This window comes from Archocentrus centrarchus, chromosome 3 (assembly GCF_007364275.1).
Source record: "Archocentrus centrarchus isolate MPI-CPG fArcCen1 chromosome 3, fArcCen1, whole genome shotgun sequence".
In the NCBI taxonomy this organism is placed as follows: Eukaryota; Metazoa; Chordata; class Actinopteri; order Cichliformes; family Cichlidae; genus Archocentrus; species Archocentrus centrarchus.
In genome coordinates, this window is record NC_044348.1 from 1,450,870 (window position 1) to 1,468,321 (window position 17,452).

The following is a 17,452-nucleotide window of genomic DNA, read 5'->3' on the forward strand; positions in this document are numbered from 1 at the left end:
GATGAGGAGGTTACCATCAGAATAGGGCAGGGAGATGCGGTACTGTCCAGCAATGAAGACCTCTCCGATGTGACTCAGTGTAATTTCTGTTCTTGGATCTTCATCAATTACCAGGTTAACCGACTGTATGCAGGCCCCATCCAAATTCTGCAATTGAGACAAGATGGCGTGATAAAGCACTCGGACATTTTCCCAAACAGATACACAACAGGACACACAATGAGACCAAGATAATGGGAAGAAACAGACTCAAATAAAGCTCTCACTGTTCCAGAGTGAGAGCTAAATAGTAGTGTATAAAAGCATCAGGTGGGATTTTACTCTAGAAAGACAGCTGCAATCATTTTCTCTTTACTATTTTCAGATAAATAGTGAGAGACACACAGTTCACGTAATACCAGAATATGCTCTGCACCCCCACTGCACTGGTCTGTTGAAATGAACAGACTGTAACTCTTCATTCATATCTTCATAATCAAGGCTTTAAGGAGGTTGGAGTGGATGGTTTGGCATTGGAAACATGTGAGTTTGATACTGGAGACTATGTTGCCTGTTCTGCCTCCTACCATCACTCAACACTGGTGCCAATAAAGCGACAATAACAGATTTTTCTGGCTTCTTGAGGGCTGCGGAAACAAAGGCTGTAAATACAGCACTGACATGACCTTCTAAGTTGATGAACCGGCAACTTATGGCTTCTTTCAGCTCTGCAGCAACTTTTCTCAGTTTTTTTTTGCCAAATAATCCAAAATATTCTCCCACACAACACTGTGAGGACATTAGCAGTGAACCAGAACAACAAAGATGCATGCAAGAAACCAAATTAGCATAAAGAATTACAGGTTTGTTCCCCAGAACAACCCCTCAGACACACACATGACTGTGTAGTCTATTTTCAGGATGAAAAATGTTGCTTATAGTCATTTTAGTGCCCTGAATCTGAACTATATGACTGGACAATTCAAAATAGGTGCATGAAACATTTCAGCAACTATCAATGGGGCAATTTTGCAGAACAATTACACAAGTGCCACAAATAATTGCTGACAATTCTTATAGCAGTTGACATCTCACAATACCCAGTGACAGATATTCCACTCCTTGGGCCAACCATTATCAGGACAAAAAAAAGTCTCATTTTTCATATTGCATCAGAAGATTGTATCAGATAAAACTTAATGGTACAAAATAAAAATACTTAAGGCCAGCCCTAAATCACAAAACCACCAAAGTTACTCTGTTACTTTTTTCTAAAGTAATGAAGCCTGAGTGTCGCTGACAATAAACAATCTGCCTCTATGAATCGTCTCTTTCATAAGTGGCAGAGCCCCACAGCCGAACGGCTTTAGCACCCCTCCTCCTTCTACTCTTCCCATCATTCACCTCCTGTTTTCGCATAACCTTCTCTCTGTCCAACCACACACACACACACACACACACCACTTCAGTGCCCACTTCACTACAAAGCTGTACGCTGCTCTGTCAGTCAGGCCAGATAAGGTAATCCTGTTCAGTTGGCTGTTAGAGGTCTCGGGCCTCTGCTCTGATGAGTGGGACATCTTATATCTCACCTCCTTCCCCTCCATCTCCCCCCACCTGTCTGCTCGGCAGCTCAAAGACTGCTGGGAAACTGAAGGCTTGGAGATGAGGGGGAAAGAGAAGAAGCCCTCAGTCTTCTGTATTTTTTTCATTCCATGATCATTATCTGCCAGAGCAGTTGCAGCAAGGCTCTTGAACAAAAAAGGACCTGGACTGAGGGGATTATTGAGCACTTAAATTATGATAGGATCTACATGAAAGACAAATTGTATGAATTTGTAAGCTGAGCGAGTAGAACAGTTCTGATTGCAGTGGCTGAAGTGAAGGAGTTGGGCAGTCTCCCAGACGTAGGAACACTTGTTTCAAAAGCAGAAAGAGGAAAATGCAACAATTATGCAAGAAGTAGTAATACAGATTAACTCACAGCTCCACAGGGCATGTTCTGGATGGTGACTGTAAACTTCCCTGAGTTGCGACTCTTGGCGAGCACGTACTGGCACGTTGCAGGAAAAGTGTAGATCCGCCCATCAAAGGATTGAAAATACATGTCACCTGTGACTGAGCACTCGACTGTAAAGAGAGTGGTACATTTATTACATATTTACTTCAAACCAAAGTCACTGCAAACGTGCCTTGCTCCATAGCAAATATCAAATCTCTTTCCCTGTGAGCTTTTTCCACCCTTGCTTTGCTCCATATCTAATATAACTGGTTTGCCCTTGGTTCTTCCTTGAAGCTTCCTTTTGTCACAAACCCTAACCAGAAACTTTATTTCCTCCCAAACTATGAGTATTATTTTCTTCCATTCTCCCTCAGCATCCTCTGCCCATTTCTTTAAAACTTGCTGCCATTCTAAGAAGCATCCTGTGTTCTTGGACCATGTCAAGCATTTTTGTTCCCCATTAATTGAGCCCATGCTTTTTTCTTCCCTGTTTCTACTAACAATGACGAATCTAGCCTTTTATTAAGATTTTTGCTTTGTTTGCCTACTTTTTTGCTTTTTTACAAAATTAGAGGAATTTCCTTGCAGGATACATTCCAACGTCCTTCTCGCTGTCCCACAGGGACAGGTGCTTTATAGTACCTTACAAAGAAACCCTTCTCTTGCCTAACTAGATAATCTTTAAATAGCGCAAACAGAAAAGTTTTCAGATCCAGTTCTCCATCTCAAAAATTTGTTAGATTCTTTTTTTCCACATTAATCTGCACATATTACCCCACAATGAACCAGCAAAATCAGTAGCGTTTTTTTGTAAATGCATTAAAAGTATATTACTAAAATTATCCATTTTAAATGCATTTATTCAGACCCTGATACTTGGTTCAAGTCTCTTTGACACCAACAGCAGCCTCAAGTCTGTTTAGTATTGATTATCCAAGCTCAGCACACCTTTTCTTTTAGATGTTTCTCAGATTCTTGGCTTGAGGTTGGAGCACCTGCAGTTTAAAATATCTCCAAAGATGCTAAATTGAGTTTGGGTCCAGATTCTGGCTGGACACTAGAGAACTTTATTACCAAAAAGCACAAAGCCACTAATGCGATTTCTTAGATGGCCTCATTGTCTTGTTGAAAGCCTGAGATCCTGAACACTCCATGGTTCCCTTTATTTTATAAGCTTGTCAAACACAATGGTGGCAGGATTGGGTCTGACTGTAGGCAAGGTACACATGTTGTTGGGAATTCCAGTCAACCAGTTCAATCTTAATTTCATCAAACCAGACGAGTTTTCTTCTCATGTTGTGAGAGCCACAGAGCTGCCTTTTACCAAGCTCCCAGCAGGTGGTCATATGCCTTATAGCGACTGATATCTTCCCTCTGGCCTATATTGTAGGGTACTACACTGATCTCTCATCCTCATACCTCTGGACCTCATTCATAGTGACCACTGAGTTTTTGGTTATAGCCAAGGCCCTTTGTTCTGATTAGTTGGGAGAAGCAGACAGATCTACTGAGAATGCAAACTTCTTCCTTTTGAAAATGATGGAGGCTGTTGTTTCTAGAGCACCTGCCATGTTGCTGTGTCTAGATTGTGTCTAGACACAACCCTCAAATATGTACAAACACTTCTCCGGACCTCAAGGCTTTGTTTTCACTGATATTTCAACTGTACCACCAGCGCTCAGCTGGAGTTATCATAAGAAAGGGTCTAAACAGTTCTAATAATATTAAATGAGATATGGCTCTTATTTTCATAAGTTAGCAAAACACTCTAAAAAGATCTTTTCACTTTGTCATTGTAGAGTATTGTATGAAAATTGAAAGTATCCAAATTGGAAAACTGGATCTTGCTGAATTTGTCCTGTAGTACCAGTAAAGTAAAAATGTAACCACCCACAGAGGAAAGGCACAAACCTGGGCAGCTGTGGTCAGTGCAGTTCCACACTCCACCCACGCATGTACTGAAACAGAAAGCAGAGACGTCCACAGGTGGCTCTGGGAACATGAAAGGCTGAGCTAATCAGCAGGGTCACTGACAGAAACTGGACACACTGCGCCCAGGTGGTCAGATCTGAGAAGATTAAAAGGACTGCATGGAGAGTGCAGGATAATATCTTGTTTTTTAAATACATGATGCTGAAATGCAATGAAGCACGCTCTCGTATGTGTCCATCTGCTAAACAAGGAAAACCAAAACTGTCACGACAGGAAGAGATGTTATTTAAATACTGTAAAAATAAAAAACCTGGCAGGCCTCGCTGGTCCCTAACTTTTTATGGGATGAACAGTATCTGAACAGATAATGAAAAAATGTTTAAAAGTTTCTTCATCCAGATTATTATAATGGTATAGAAGGTGATAAAGGTGTTAGCACTGCTCACCAGGTATTGCATTCCTCCTGCAGCGTCTGACCAGATGGATAAAACATACCGTGGTACTCACAGGGACAGTCGGAGGGCATCACGCAGCCTCCATCTTCATATATTAGACCTGGGGACAGATAGAGATTATTACTTCAGATCACTTGGGGTTGAAAACATCACAATGCAGATAAGAAAGAAAAATTAAATAATGTGTTAAAAGTTATCTGAAGAATGCAAAGGGGAAATAACTAATAAATAATAATAATAATAAATAATTAATCTATCTTAAGCTGTTTATCTTAAGGTCAAAACAAGACAGAAAATAAAACAAATAGAGCTATTTTGAACAGTGAAGTAGTAGAACCTTAGTAGAAACTCACCATCGGGACAGTAGCATCCATCCAGGCAGGCGAGCTTGCTGTCGATACATGTTCGCTCCAGGTTGCAGGACTCCGGGCAGCAGCTAATACATTCCCTGTGCTGCAGGCCTAGAGAGCACTGCTTCGCTGGTCGCAAAAATAAAACACAACACGTGTCAAAAACCTTTAAGCTTCCTACTATAAAACCAGATTACACATGCTGCCAAAACCAATGAATTATATGGAATTTGACATGGCAGTCACACAAAATACACAAAAATGTGATCAACAAAAATTATTTTTAGAATTTTTTTTTTTTCTCATGCCACTTTTAAGTAATGTGATTACATTTTAACAGTTTTATACATTTAGTAAAAATGTAATTCTTGCGCTCTCTTTTCTCCTAGGAATCAGGTTTGCTGAACTTTACTGTAGTAGAAACTATAACAGTGGTTCTTTAGTTAACATTACTCCAACCACCATGTGAATAACATGTTCGGTTTTCGCTGGTAATTTCTGAAGAAATATGTAAATATGGATTTTCTCAGATTTCTGAGAAGACTAAGTGACATTAGATACCACAGGAAAAGCTCAAACATTAAATGCACAGGTTCTTATATAGCACTTTTCTACTCTCCTTGAGCACTTAAAGCACTTTATCTAATATGCTTCTTTCATACAAGCACTTCAGTATCTTGCCCAAGAAGGGATTGAACCTCTTGATTAGCAGGTGGCATGCGCTACCGCCTGAGCTACATCCACATTACACACTACCATGACACACAAAATGTTATTTTAAAACGTGGCCTGTAGTTTATATTCCATGTCACTATATCAGGTTGAGTTGACTCCTGCCACCCATAAGGGTGCTCATTTGGAAACGGTCATATGTGTTGCATGGGAACAAATAATTGCTATTGTAGTTCAGACTGGGGGACATGCTGCCCATGTTGCCCCAGGAAGAAACCTTGGGCAGAACCAGGCCCAGGGAGGGGCAGCCATCTGCTGCAACCAGTTGTGGGTGAAGGGAGAAAGACAGGACAAAAGACACACTGTGAGAGAGAGCCAGAGATTAATAATAACTAATGATTAAATGCAGAGTGCGCGATAAACACACAGAGATTGAAAAGAGGTCAGTGACGAAGAAACAGCAGTCTAGACCTATTGCAGTGTAACCAAGGGAGGGTTCAGCATCACTTGATCCAGTAGTATCAAAAGCTGTGCTGAGGTCCAACAGGACAAGCACAGAGATGAGTCCACTGTCAGAGGCTGTAAGAAGATCATTTGGAACCTTCACTAATGCTGTTTCTGTACTGTGATGAATTCTGAATCCTGACTGAAACTCTTCAAATAAACCGTTCCTCTGCAGATGATCAGTTAGCTGTTTTATAACTACTCTTTCAAGGATCTTTGAGATAAAAGAAAGTTTGGAGATTGGCCTATAATTAGCTTAGACAGCTGGGTCAAGTGATGGCTTTTTAAGTAATGGTTTAATTACTGGGATTTTAAAAGCCTGTGGTATGAAGCCCATTATTAGAGATAGACTGATCATATTTAAGATTGAAGCATTAATTAATGGTAGGACTTCCATGATTAGTCTTGTAGGAATGGGGAATGAAGTTTTCTTCATTTAGTTTATGGAGGGCTTTATATATATATTTTTTTTTTAAAATAGAGCAACAAACTTTTTCAGGCTAAATGAAGATCTTAAATTAGAAATACACCATTTCCTCTCCAGCTTACAAGTTATCTGCCTTTAGGTGCACATTTGTGAGTAATACCAGGGAGTCAGGCACTTCTAATTTAAAGCTCAGCATGTACACAGTGAGGATGTACTACTTTTAATGAGATAATTGACCTCTGTGGGAGTAGAGTTTGGGTAGCACTGCACTGGCACATAGTACTGACAATAACAGTGGAAGAATTATATCCTTAAAATAACAGATAACAGGTTAAGGTGTTAATAGATCTGTGTTAACTTCAGTGCAGCGTTCGATACTGTTGGATCTTCTATATTTTGATTTCTCTATTTCACAGAAAAGTAACGCATAGAGGCTAAGATGAGGGAAAAAAATAACAGTTCCCATATGTAGATCCCTTTCTCAGATTATAAACCAAGTTTGTGCACTTGTGCTCATGGATTTGCAAACAACTTCTTCAGATAATAAATGTTTCCACATGAGGCTAAAACTGAAGCAGCATGAAGCACAATGAAAGCAATTAAAACTACTGAAATTTTCAATGCTTAGCAGTATAGTATTCAATCTATAATGTGATCTTGTAAATCTTGTAATATGATGTATATCATCTAAATAATAATACATTTCAACTACAACTAAAACAAAATGTACCTTTTATTATTTGTTTGGATAAAACAGAAAGATGCAGCTTTCTGCTCCTCTTGGCACACCTTTTAAAACACCTGGAAAAACGTACCACACTGAGGAATGTGCTGCCTCCACTCGTGCAGTGGGTGGTCAGCATGGGCGCATGCCCGGGCGTACTCGGTGAACACCTGGCATACCACATCACCGCTGGGACCCGACCTTCAACGGGGTAAAAAACAGAAAAGAACTCTTTGAGAAGAGCCAGCAGAGGTGTGGCTACAGAGCCAGGCACACTGAAACAAGACTGGGCAGCTCAAATAAATAACTGCCCACCAGTTGTTCTCACCAGCTTCCAAATACAATACAAAATTAATAAGCAGCTATAGTAGCAAACGTTTTTTGTAGTATAAACTTGAGTGATGACTTCAGTTAAAGTGAATGATGTGATGAAGTAAATAAAAATCTGAACACAGTAAACTGTTTTGTCTTTAGTTGCAGGAACAGATTGCCATGGTTAATGTTACTCTGGGTGGGGGGGGTGTTAAGGATCATGGACCTGAGCCATGAAAGACACAACTGAGTGTCTTTTAGAGTGGGATCACTTTGAACCAGTAAGTAACCAAAGTGCTCACAGTCTGAGGGCTTGGCTTGAAAGGCAAAAACCGAAAAGTGGGTACATTAAGATATGTTCAAAAAAGAGAGATGCCCAACCACCTGAGCAGAATGTTACAAATTTTTAGATAATGTCAGGCATGTGTCAAATTACTGAAGAAAAATCCCATTAATAAAACTGATGCAGACTAAACTTCTCGAGGCCAAGTGGCAGCTTCAGGACTAAAAAAATAAAATCAGATCCATACGGGAGTGCCTACAGGACTCCAAATTACCCCATGAGACAGCCACAAAAGTCACTCCCATAGGTTGTATATAAAGGATGGATGTAGCTTCCTGGTCTAAAAACCGGATGCAAAAGTGCCTTAAAGCTGCACTCTATGTAATGGCCTGCAGGGGGTGACATCATTGGTTGCAAAAATCATTTATGATTGTATGACCTCAGTAAACACTTTGAAGATGCGTCAGCTTGTGACAAATGGTTTCAAAAGTAGCCAAAATTATATTTATTGCTTGGTACAAAATGTTGTATTTCTATTCTGCACATATACTCTGAGGAGCCACTGTTCAGTTTCTTGGAGAAGTAAGTTTGATTTAAATCCCATTTAACAGTAAATTTTGGAGAAACCTTTTTCATTGTACTCTGATCCAAATATGGTTATGTCTTTATTTTCCTCAGTGGGGATGTTACAGTGACAACAATCCTACTTATATACATTTCCTATTTTCAGCCGATGGCATATGCAGCTATCAGATACTGGAACAGAGCCATGGGATGGGGCAGCGCCTGTGCAATTCAGAGTTCCAACTGAGTCATTGGTGCAACCAGGTCTTTTTTTTTTCTAGCCGATAATACAGCCAGCGTCTCCATAGTCTTGGTACCAGCATTAGGATTTCAGTCAACCCTTGAAGTTTCTTCAAATCCCACCTTCATGTATAAACGGCCATCTTTGTAATGGATAAATGAAATTTGCTGGAGATTTCTCTAGAGCACAACCCCTTTGCATTTTGGACATAGTTTTGCACACAAGTGGTCACATTTCACAAGCATAAACTGTCAATAATAATGGTTCATGATGCATGATTTTTGACAACACCCAGACTTTTCCTCAGGAAAAAATTAAACAGTCTCAACAGTCAGATCTTAATCGGTTGCTCTTACGTGCAGAGGTCATTGGAGCAGCTGGCCATGTAGGACAGTGGACTGACAAAGTCGTGGCAGCTCTGAAATGGTGGATCCAGCAGCATTGCACATACCTCTTCCACCTTCTGCAGCCGCAAAACACACAAAGATACTTTTTTACTGATCATTCAAGTAACTTTATCTGTCATTTAACTTGTTTGTCTCATATGTGCTGTTTGATATGACACCTTACCAGCAAGACATGAGATTCGACTGTAGCACAAGGCGAAGGAAAGCCAGAGGGCACCATGGAACATCTTTCCTCATGTGGCTGTGTCTCTACCCAGCTATTCCCAAACATTTCTATTTCATGACTCAGCACACCTGAGAGATGGAGAAAATGTCTATCTGATGACGCCAGTGGTTTTGCCTCCTATAAACTACCTTAGTATTGTGAGTTAGAAATAACTCGCTTGAGTAGATTTTGTGTACAAGCTGTGATCAGCTGGCCTGTGTTGCTGCTCTTTGTGGATTTACACAAATTAATTCAGCAAGATCTAAGCAGGTGCTACATGAGCTGTCAGACTCAATGAGCTCACCATAGCTCGTCTTCAGGTCGTCCTGGACGTCAGCATTGAAGTTACCACATAAGCCGCAGGTTCTGCCCACAAATTCTGGGCTGAGTTTGATGTAGACAGAGCCGCTTCGTCCCTCCCACGCCAGCGTGAAGCCGTGCTGCTGCGTTACCAGCACGTATTGTGAGATCTGCTCCAGCTGCAGGTCATGGATGTGATGAGGCAACTGCAAACTAAATGTAAATGTAACCCTGTTAAAATCTGTTCATGTAATGTATGCGGAAATAAATAAGTTCATAGTTCGTAAATGGTATTTGTTAAAAATTCGTTAAATAGCAAATGAGGTTTGACGTTTAAAATTGTTTAAGAAAGAAAAAGACAAAAGTTGTATATTTTATTTCTGTAACTTTTTGTGAGGGAAGTGATCACATCTCCGGTGAATGGACGGGAAATGAGGTGAGAGGAAAACGTGAGGGATACGTGGTGGAGAGAGCAAGAGAAAAGTGAGAGAGAGAGACGAGCGAAAGAGATGCAGGTGTACACTGCGGACTGTTAAGCCAGCTTTTATCATCGTTCAGTGAAAGTGCTCGACAAGGACTCTTTTCCAAAACCTGAATGGTGGTGAAGTTGGTGAGTTTGAGTGGAAAACTCAACCGAGGACTGACGTTAGCCGAGTGAGCTGCTAATACAGTGGCTAATGCTTTCGCCTGTGCCATGCTAAGAAGCTAGCAACCCGCGAACTCAATTAGCAGGGCCTGCGTGAAGCTGTGAGCGGACGACGAGGACAGAGAGCCGACGGAGCTGGTCAGCGCTGTGTGTGAGGGCTGTGCCTGCATCGTCTGCTGCGTGTTTCCCCTCGTCTTCCAGGCGAATCACCTCTTCTCATCTTCTTCTCCTGCGTCCTTGACTGTGTGAGTGGTTGACTCCATCAGCAAAAGGTACCGCTTTTTATTTTGCCCTTGAGGTGAAACGGCCATTTGTTTAAGGCTACAGCGTTCCCGAGCAGCGTTCAGGCCTGCAACGATTGGACTGGAGTATCATATTATTTTGTTTTCTTGCCGGCTGTAGGTTAATTATTGGGGCCCATAGGAGATATTTAAGTTTGACGTTTTTATTGAATGTTGAATGCATTTATTGGTTCAAAAGAAACTGAACCGAATATGTAAATAATTCCTTCTATTTTGCTAAGTAAATGTTCTATATATTTTTCAATTAATTGGTGTGTTTATTGACTGTTCTGATATTATAAGTGTATTAGTCAATGCAGGGTTTAAAGGGACATTTATTTAAATTTCGTAGAGAAACCCCAGGTTCTGTGAATACTTGAAAGAACTCAGGTTAGCCACCTCTCGTTATAGCTGTATGCACTAGAGAGGCGCTACATAAATTGGAGGCACCGCTGGGATCAGGATTATTGTGTGGGTTTCTTGTTTTTTGTGCATTATCTTGTGAAAAGCATTCTGTTGAAACCGTAAATGGTGAAAAGTTTTTCTCTTTAACATGGGAACTCGAGACGAGTTGGTATTAGAGTTAAAGGGTTGGTGCCAAGGGGAGTCAGTAGATGAGGCTCATGCAGTCTTGGTGCTCATGCAAGAAGATGTAACTGCAGCAGTTATTGAGGAGACTATGCAAACAGTGAAGAGTCTGGGACGTGTTCGTGTCAGAGGCCGAACACTAAGTTTACGGCAAAACAGATTTCTTGTCTTGTGTGAATGCAAGGAGGCCGTAAAGAGAGACATGGTTCCCTTTGAGGTGTTCCCCATTGATGGGGGAGGGCCGTGGTCTGTGGTCACAGTTGATGAAGGTCTTCGAGCTAGTGCACAAGCTCAGGGGTCATCTGGACCACAGCAGGCTAAAGATAAGCCTGTAGATGAACAGTGCACATTATTCCCAGAGGGAGATACTGTTGCTAAGTCAACAGAAGCTATTTTGCGAGCTGTGAGTGAGATACTTGACAAGAGCAAGTCTTCGAGTGAGCATGGAAGCTATCGCCGCTTACGAACCTTTTCGGGGTTGTTGCCCACCCCGGCTGGAGAGGAGCAGTTTGACCACTGGTTGAGCCAAGCACGGCTCATGGTGGAAGAGTGTGATTGCTCCCTCAAAGAGAAAAGACGGCGACTGATGGAGAGTCTTAGGGGCCCGGCGCTTGAGATTGTCCAAGCAGCACGCGCTGGCAATCCTGACATTAGCCCTGAAACCTGCTTGGAGGCACTTGAACATGCTTTTGGAATAGCAGAAACAGGTGAGGAGTTGTATTTTGCTTTTCGTTTGTTGCAGCAACAACCAACTGAGAGGCTCTCTGACTTCCTTAGACGTCTAGAACAGTCGTTAAACCGGGTCGTGCAGAGAGGTGGCCTTCCTCCTGGTTGTGCTGACAGAGTAAGGCTAGATCAGTTGTTGCGTGGTGCTACCGCTTCTGATCTGATGCTGATTAATCTTCGGCTTAGGGAGAGAAAAGATAAGCCACCCTCTTTTCTCCAATTGTTAAAAGAGATTCGTACAGAGGAAGAATATGAGGCCTCAAGAAAAAAGCTTCATCCTGTTGTGCAAAGTGCATATGTAAAGCAGGAAGTTGTTGACAAGCAGACTGAATTTCAGAATTTGAAGTCTGAGATGAAGGAGCTCAGGTCCTTAGTTGCTGCTGCTGTGTCTAAGCCAGTTCGAGACACACTAGCTAGCACTGATCAGACTCCTCGTAATGCTGTAGCCAGTGAGTGCAGTCCTGACAATGAGATAACTGCATTGAAAAAGCAGTTAAAGCACTTGCAGCAGAAGTTCACAAAGAATGTGGCTGAACCACAAGCAGCTGTTTCATCCGTAAAGACATCAAAGCTAGCTGCTAGCTCTCCACAGAGATCACTCAAAGTCTCAGAGGAACATTTTTGTTATCGGTGTGGAGAGAATGGACATTTCGCAGGGAAATGTCAAAATCCGGAAAATCAGGCTAAAGTTATCAAGAGATTAATTCAAGCCCTGAAGTTGTCTAAGACCAACAAATCATCTGGTGATGCCCCTGCTAGCACAATGAACTGTTCAGTCGAGAATAGTACTGCAGACATGCCAGAAAATGTGAGCATTCCAGATGGGCTGGTGGGGCCGCCTAGCCTGGTCCCACTGAAAGTTAATGGGCAGCCCTGTACTGCTTTATTGGATAGTGGCTCCCAGGTGACAATCATTTTTGAACACTGGTACCAGAAATACTTGTCTGATATCCCCATTCAGCCAGTATCTGGTCTATCCTTGTGGGGCCTAAGTGAGTCAGGTGTTAGCTACCCATACACTGGATACGTGGTAGTCGACCTTGAGTATCCAGCTGAGGTGCTAGGAACTGTTCAGACAGTAACTGTCCTTGCCCTCATATGCCCTAGTCCAAGAGCTGATGACAATACCTCTGTCATTGTAGGTACTAATGCTAGCCATGTCAGACGCTTGGTGAACCAATGCAAGGACAATGGTGTTGATGTCACACGGGCCCTGGGCCTTCGTGTTTGTGTCAGTGAAGGCCAACCTGTACTCAAAGGCGTTACTGTTCCTGTCCAGGATGACGACGAGGCTGGTCGTGTCCGATGGATGGGTCCAGGCCCTTTGACTGTACCACCACGCGGTGATGCACCAGTTGTGTGCAAAGTGGAACTGAAGAAGCCTGTTCAGCAGGAAATCCTCCTGATGGATTCCTCACCAGCAGTCACTCTACCTGCTGACGTGTTCATCCTTCCCATGGTAATGCCCAGTGGGGCATTAGATGCTAATAGGTTCAAAGTCCTAGTCAGGAATGAGTCTACAAGAGAGATTTCTATACCTGTGGGAACAGTGATTGGCAGTGTGTTTCACATTGATTCAGTTTCTACCATTCCACCGAAAGAGACAGCTCCCTCCAACTTTGATGTGAGCAAAATAAACTTTGGAGACTCTCCCATCTCCGAAAAATGGAAGAACCGGCTGCGTCAGAAGCTAACCCAGAAGTCTCATGTCTTCTCAATGAATGAGTGGGATGTGGGGTTAGCAAAAGGGGTGGAGCACAGAATTCGACTGTCGGATTCCAGGCCTTTCCGTCAACGATCACGTCGATTGGCGCCAGCCGACATTGAAGATGTGAGACGACACTTACAAGAGCTGCTACAGGCAGGGATCATAAAAGAGTCAAGAAGTCCCTATGCATCCCCGATAGTTGTTGTTCGGAAGAAAAATGGCACTGTCAGGATGTGCATAGATTACCGACTATTGAATAGCCGAACAGTACCAGATCAGTACACCACCCCATGCATTGAGGACGCACTGAATGCCTTGACAGGGAGTCAGTGGTTCTCTGTGCTTGATCTGCGTTCAGGCTACTACCAGATTGCCATGTCTGAAGAAGACAAAGAGAAGACGGCATTCATTTGTCCGTTAGGCTTTTTCCAGTTTGAGAGGATGCCGCAAGGCATCACAGGAGCTCCGGCAACCTTTCAGAGGTTAATGGAGAAGGCAGTCGGAGACATGAACCTCTTGCAAGTGCTAGTGTACCTTGACGATCTGATTGTTTTCGGAAAGACTCTTGAAGAGCACGAAGAGAGACTGCTCAAGGTCATAGATCGTCTTGGGGAGGTAGGACTCAAACTTTCAGTCGACAAGTGTCAGATCTGTCTGCCCAGAGTCAAGTACCTGGGGCACGTAGTGTCTGCTGACGGTGTTGCCCCAGATCCAGACAAGATAGAGGCTGTTACCACCTGGCCTATGCCAACAAACCTAAAGACACTGCAATCGTTCTTAGGGTTTTGCGGCTATTACAGAAGATTCATCCAGAACTATTCTGCAATCGTTCGACCGTTGACCGAGCTCACCAAGGGTTATGCTCCTACCCAAAAGGGAAAGAAGCAAGCCCCTGATGTCAACAAAGTCTACTTGAAAGAGTCAGAGCCCTTTGGAGACAGATGGGACAAAGCATGCACAGATGCGTTCCACCAGATTATCCATTGCCTGACCCATGCACCTGTCTTGGCATTTGCCAACCCACAAAAGCCATACACTCTGCATGTTGACGCAAGCTTGAAGGGTCTTGGTGCAGTACTTTACCAAGAGTACCCTGAAGGCCTGCGGCCAGTTGCTTTTGCAAGCAGAAAGCTGAGCACAGCTGAGAGAAATTATCCCATACACCAACTGGAATTCTTGTCTCTCAAGTGGGCAGTAGTCGACAAGTTCCACGACTACTTGTATGGGGCAAGATTCACAGTACGTACCGATAACAACCCGCTTACGTACGTGCTGTCAACAGCTAGGCTTAACGCGGTAGGGCATCGCTGGCTAGCTGCCCTGTCGACGTATGAGTTTGACATCCAGTATCGTCCAGGTCGACACAACATCGACGCCGACCTGTTGTCACGGAACACCCCAGATGTGGATGACAACGGTTGGGTGACTATACCGCAGTCTGGTGTCAAGACTATTTGTCAGCAAGTCTGTGTACCAGAAGCTGCTCATTTGACACCTGTATATGTCGCGCAGCTAGGGGCATCTGCACAGTGTGTTCCTGACCTGTATGCATATCCAATGCATATGAACTTGAAATCGCTTGAGCTCATGTCAAAGCAGAGTCTCAAGAAAGCTCAAGAAGGAGATGAAGCCATTGGACCAGCCATCCAAGCTGTCAAGCATGGACAGTGGCCTGATGAAGTGTCAAAGAATCTAGAGTTATTGAGATTGAAAAGAGAAATAGGAAAGCTTTCCATGAAAGATGGATTGTTGTACCGTTACAGTAAGAAACCATCTGGAGAAATGGTCACTCAGCTTGTCCTTCCAAGGGAGTTTCGACCGATGGTCATGCGAGCCATGCATGATGATCTGGGACACCTTGGGCAGGAGAGAACTATTGACCTTCTCCGTAGCCGATTCTTTTGGCCAAAGATGTCAATGGAGGTGGAAGAGTATATCAGGAACTGTGGAGAGTGTGTTGCTCATAAGACCCCTCCACAGAAAGCTGCTCCATTGCACCAGATTGTCAGCCATGGGCCAATGGATCTAGTGTGCATGGACTTCCTTTCCATGGAGCCTGACTCCAAGGGCATAGCTAATGTCTTGGTAGTCACAGATCATTTTACAAGGTATGCTCAGGCTTTCCCAACTAAAAGCCAGAAGGCCCAAGTAGTGGCTAAGACCCTGATGGAGAAATATTTTGTTCATTATGGGCTGCCATCAAGGATCCATTCTGATCAAGGGAGGGATTTTGAGAGCAGACTGATCCAGGAACTACTGCATCTGATGGGGATACGCAAGTCACGGACTACTCCCTATCACCCGCAAGGAGACCCGCAGCCAGAAAGGTTTAATAGAACGCTGATCTCTATGCTTAGCACGCTGGGTCGTGAGAAGAAACATAGCTGGAGCCAGCATGTTCCTTACTTGGTCCATGCGTACAATTGCACAAAGTGTGACGCTACAGGGTACTCACCCTACCATCTAATGTTTGGTAGGGAGGCAAGACTTCCTGTTGATCTGTGTTTTAAAACATCCCCAGATGGCCTAGAGGATGCATGCCACACCCGATATGTCACTAAGCTGAAAGAAGATCTGAAACAAGCCTACAAGTTAGCCTCGGAGGCTTCAGACAAAAGGCACCAGAGAAACAAACGGTTGTATGACCAGCGAGTTACCTTTCAGTCCCTCGAGATTGGTGACAGAGTTCTACTCCGAAACTTGGGTCTGAGAGGAAAGCATAAGCTGGGAAGCAAGTGGAGTACTGAACCTTATGTTGTCACGGGAAAGCTGCCCAACCTACCTGTGTTCAAGATCAAACGGGAGGATGGAAAGCCAGGGACAAAGACTATCCATAGGGACCACCTTCTACCTATTGGACAGTTTGTGAGAATGCCACTCACCAAACAGATTGAGGATCCACCTGCCAGGCCCAGGACCAGAGCATTCACTCAAAAGAAAAACCAAAGAGACCAAAGTCCAGAGACTCCAGAGTTACAGGAGTTCTCTGACTCGTCTTCTGATGTGGAGTATTTTGTCACTCACCGGGCTATGCCAAAAGACCTTGCCCGTAGAGTGTTGAATACTGCCAGGTCAGTTGACATAGATGATGAATCTGATCCAGAGCACGACGCTGACTCAGAGTATGATAATGACACGAGAGTTGAACCTGTTGATGGACAAGACTCGGATATAAACAATGATGGTCACAACTCTGATCCTGAACTAGAGGATGAAAGGGGTAAGGGGTGTGAAAGAGGAAAAGTTCCAGAACATGTCAGTGAGAATGAATTGGAGTCTGGAGAAGAATCTGTAGTTGAGGTCCGGGAAGAGAGACTGAGAACCAGAGCTGAACCCAGACCAAAAAGAACTATTAAGCCTACCATTAGACTCACCTATGATGAGCCTGGTAGATCCAGTGACAAGCCCTTGACCATAGTCCACAGGGGAATTGTTATTAAAATAGGACCACCCTAGAGGTACTAGGTGTTGTGCCCTTAGGACTCCTTAGTTTGGTGTCTGGTGAGGACACACAGACATTTCAAAAGGGGGAGGGTGTAACCCTGTTAAAATCTGTTCATGTAATGTATGCGGAAATAAATAAGTTCATAGTTCGTAAATGGTATTTGTTAAAAATTCGTTAAACAGCAAATGAGGTTTGACGTTTAAAATTGTTTAAGAAAGAAAAAGACAAAAGTTGTATATTTTATTTCTGTAACCTTTTGTGAGGGAAGTGATCACATCTCCGGTGAATGGACAGGAAATGAGGTGAGAGGAAAACGTGAGGGATACGTGGTGGAGAGAGCAAGAGAAAAGTGAGAGAGAGAGACGAGCGAAAGAGATGCAGGTGTACACTGCGGACTGTTAAGCCAGCTTTTATCATCGTTCAGTGAAAGTGCTCGACAAGGACTCTTTTCCAAAACCTGAATGGTGGTGAAGTTGGTGAGTTTGAGTGGAAAACTCAACCGAGGACTGACGTTAGCCGAGTGAGCTGCTAATACAGTGGCTAATGCTTTCGCCTGTGCCATGCTAAGAAGCTAGCAACCCGCGAACTCAATTAGCAGGGCCTGCGTGAAGCTGTGAGCGGACGACGAGGACAGAGAGCCGACGGAGCTGGTCAGCGCTGTGTGTGAGGGCTGTGCCTGCATCGTCTGCTGCGTGTTTCCC

General features: G+C 43.4%; 1 protein-coding gene across 1 annotated transcript in view; it reads right to left on the bottom strand.

The window, feature by feature from the left end:
* The window catches only part of otog (otogelin), a 97,713-nt gene that overhangs the window by 69,807 nt on the left and 10,454 nt on the right, over positions 1 to 17,452 (bottom strand). The window contains exons 9-17 of the mRNA XM_030726226.1: positions 9,362 to 9,570; positions 9,016 to 9,146; positions 8,802 to 8,908; positions 7,137 to 7,246; positions 4,722 to 4,847; positions 4,360 to 4,468; positions 3,893 to 3,939; positions 1,964 to 2,109; positions 15 to 147 (exon numbers count right to left, since the gene is read on the bottom strand). Coding sequence (XP_030582086.1) covers positions 15 to 147; positions 1,964 to 2,109; positions 3,893 to 3,939; positions 4,360 to 4,468; positions 4,722 to 4,847; positions 7,137 to 7,246; positions 8,802 to 8,908; positions 9,016 to 9,146; positions 9,362 to 9,570 — 1,118 coding nt within the window. The remainder of the gene's footprint in view (positions 1 to 14; positions 148 to 1,963; positions 2,110 to 3,892; positions 3,940 to 4,359; positions 4,469 to 4,721; positions 4,848 to 7,136; positions 7,247 to 8,801; positions 8,909 to 9,015; positions 9,147 to 9,361; positions 9,571 to 17,452) is intronic.